Raw genomic sequence first — 3,327 nt, 5'->3', positions numbered from 1 at the left:
GTTTACAATGTAATTGAAAGCAAGAAATATTAAAAAAAATAATTTTACCTGGACTCCCTCCAATTCATTGAGATGGCTATGAGGCATGCTTAGAATGACAATGTTCTTTCCACAAAAAGTAGATGGCAAAAATTCTCCGGGATATTTAGGCCAATAAAGCACTCTTAATTCATTAGAAAGAAAAGTAGGCTTTTCAAAAATGCGTGCATTATTGTTTATAAAAATTCTAAGCCTTTTCATTTTCTTGAAGACTTTGGGACTCAAGCGTATCACTTCTTCTTCGGGCAAATTTATCAATATGCCCTCAACTTTGTTTGTTCCCTAACAAGACAATTTATAGTAAAGTGTATCAGTAAAACTGCAACATATAGTTCTTCATATTTTAACTCTTGCTAGAACTATAATTCATCTCTTGATCAATATATATATATTTTTTTTCTTACATTTCCAAAATGAGTATTTTTATTATTATTATTATTAGGGTCCTAAAGTGAAAGATCATCACATTCTCAAAATTGATTTGTCTTATATATATATATATATATATATATATATATATATATATATATTGAAGAAATTTGTGGGTCTAGCTCATCTCATAAAACCGGTTCAATAAGAGAGGGTTGCCCACTTCTTATAAAGATGCCCAAGATCTTGTCCACAAGCAATGTGAGATTATTTCTCAACATATATTACCCTTGTTCATAAAAAAAAATAATAATAAAAAGAGAGAGAGAGAAAGAGAGAGTAATTAAGGGCATTTGAAAAGACTTTTCAGCATTTGAGAATGGAAATTAAAGAGCTTTGAAAATTTAACCAAACAGGAAGTATTTCTTATGCAAATGAAAAAAGAGGTCAATGCTTTTCTAATAGCTTAGCAATTGAAAAAGAAACAAAAATAAAATTAGAATATATTTTAACATAAGTCTTACCGTGTTTCCTTCTAGAACATTACGAACATCTTCATGAAACCACAATCTACTACGCTTGCCAGGTTCTTTGGGTGATTCTTGTCGAACAATTTCTCTATCCATTTCTTGCAATAAGTCATGCATCTCCAATAATTTGTTAGACTCAGTTATCAGACGCCTGTCCATTAGCTCTTTGATGCCACAACTACCTAGTATTTTTGTGACATATCCTACCTCCTTTCCTTTGAAGAAACACACGGTGTCTAGGAAAACATTCTTCGCATTTTCATCCATAACATCAAAACTTATTCTAAGTATTTTTTGAATATCCTTGTGAGGAATTCTTTTGTACTCATCCAATTTACTTTTCCAATAAGGTATATCTTTACCTTTAAGAGCTGAGCCTAGCACTACTAAAGCTAGTGGTAATCCTCCGGCATAATTTATTACATCGTTTGTGACTTCCACATAACCATCATCAGGGCTATCTTTATTGAACGCATGATAACTAAAGAGCTGAAGAGCTTTGTAGTGATCCAATTCTCTCACCCTGTAGGTTAAAGCTTGATACTTAGTTAGTAAATGTGCATCTCTTGTTGTTATGATGACTCTACTTCCTAAATCAAACCAATCACAATTTCCAACAATCTTTTCTATTTGGTCTGAATGATCCACGTCATCAAGAACGAGAAGTATTCTTTTTAGGCAAAGCCTCTGCTCTATCAAAGTAATTCCTTGATCAACATTGTCAACTATTATACTTGAACATTCTAGGATCTTAGAAAGAAGTTTATTTTGCAAATGGATCAGACCCGTTTGGCTGGAAGTTTCTCTAATGTTTTCAAGAAAACAACAACCTTCAAACTGAGAAGCAATCGAGTTGTAAATGGCTTTGGCAAGAGTTGTCTTACCAACTCCAGCAGTTCCGAAGATCCCTACCATTTGTTTACTGACAATGTTCTCTATATCTAAAAGCAACTTCATATCTTGTAAAAGGGACTCTATTCCAACCGGATACCGGGCAACTTGCAAGTCTGTCTTTTTTACTAATATTGAATTCACCCATTCAATAATTTCGTGAATAAATTCTGGTTCGTTCCTACAAATACAAAATTTGTAAAATTACATGTGTTAAAAATGACTGATTTTCAAAGTATGATCTGAATGTAAATGAAAGTTTTAGCGAATCTAGAATTCTTTCGGATAAGATAAAAAGAGTATTTAGAAATACCTGTTTCCCAAAAGCTTTCCGGACAAATTGGCCGCTTCTGTTAGAACTGTCTTCCACCCATGTACCTTATTTTCATCATTCTTGAACCTCTCTCCATGTTTGACAAATGCTTCTCCGACACTATTGGTTTGATTCCGTACTTCCGACGGATCTAGATTATAAAACAATGGTAAAACGTGTTGCCCCTTTGTTCTTTTACACTCAAGGATCTTCATTAACTCGTTTGTTGGGAATAAATTCACACTACAAGCCCACCAAATTCTAGGCCCAATGGCCAAAGATAGGCCCATGAAGATATTAATTAAATAGCAAAGACTATTTAATTACTTAATAGTCTTATATTCCAATTAGGATAATATTGGAATAAAGACGTCCTACTTATCTCTGCAAGATGACTACTCAAGATTATCTCTACATCTGCTGAAGGTTTATCTTTACATGATAGCTGTTGAGTTCTATCTCAACTCTGGACTCTCAAACTAATTCAAAAAAGAAGATCCAGTCCAAGTCTACTTCTACAGCCCAAGCCTATAAATAGGCCCCTACACAAGGTACTAAGACATCTTGAATCTTGAATCCTGAAATATAATCACACATATGATTGAGCGTATTGAATTATTGTGCGCCGAAGCACCATATTTCTCTTAAGAATTTTCTGACTTTGGCATCGGAGTGTCCCCGGTTCCCCGGGGACCCCCTTGACAATATTGCCTTTTTTGTAGTTATTTGGAGTGCACGACGACGTATTGAAGACCCCGAAGAAAGCGTATCCACCGTGTTGAAAACTGTTCTAACAGTTTGGCGCCGTCTGTGGGAACGATTAGTTCGTTTCTCATAAAAAAAAAATTCATCACGGTGCGAGCACGCATTCCGGCGACAATCCACCGGAAGTACTCTCCAATTTGCGTTGTCCCTAGCAAATCTGGACAGATCCGTATCTCAAATCCACGTTCACAGAAGCCCAAACGATCAGCCCACGACAGTCACCGCCGGACCTGCCGTTCACCGCTGGACCCGCAGATTTTCAAAGTTTTCAAAGTTGCTGTTCGCCGTTCATCACCGAAGCTCCGTACCTGCAGATCCGCAACTCAGCAACGTTTCTGTTCATCACCGGTGGTCCCCCAACAGCAGCATCGCCGGCCACCAGCACTGCAGCACTGCCGGAACCTCCAAGCTCGGACCTAC

General features: G+C 36.5%; 1 protein-coding gene across 1 annotated transcript in view; it reads right to left on the bottom strand.

Annotated features, from left to right (window-relative positions):
* Nucleotides 1-2,357, bottom strand: part of LOC132181761 (TMV resistance protein N-like) — a 2,541-nt gene extending 184 nt beyond the window's left edge. The window contains exons 1-4 of the mRNA XM_059594997.1: nt 2,143-2,357; nt 1,301-2,010; nt 933-1,174; nt 49-321 (exon numbers count right to left, since the gene is read on the bottom strand). Coding sequence (XP_059450980.1) covers nt 49-321; nt 933-1,174; nt 1,301-2,010; nt 2,143-2,357 — 1,440 coding nt within the window. The remainder of the gene's footprint in view (nt 1-48; nt 322-932; nt 1,175-1,300; nt 2,011-2,142) is intronic.
* Between the last annotated feature and the right edge of the window lie 970 nt (nt 2,358-3,327).

Source organism: Corylus avellana, chromosome ca5 (assembly GCF_901000735.1).
Source record: "Corylus avellana chromosome ca5, CavTom2PMs-1.0".
NCBI classification, from domain to species: Eukaryota; Viridiplantae; Streptophyta; class Magnoliopsida; order Fagales; family Betulaceae; genus Corylus; species Corylus avellana.
This window is presented reverse-complemented; position numbering and strand designations above follow the sequence as displayed.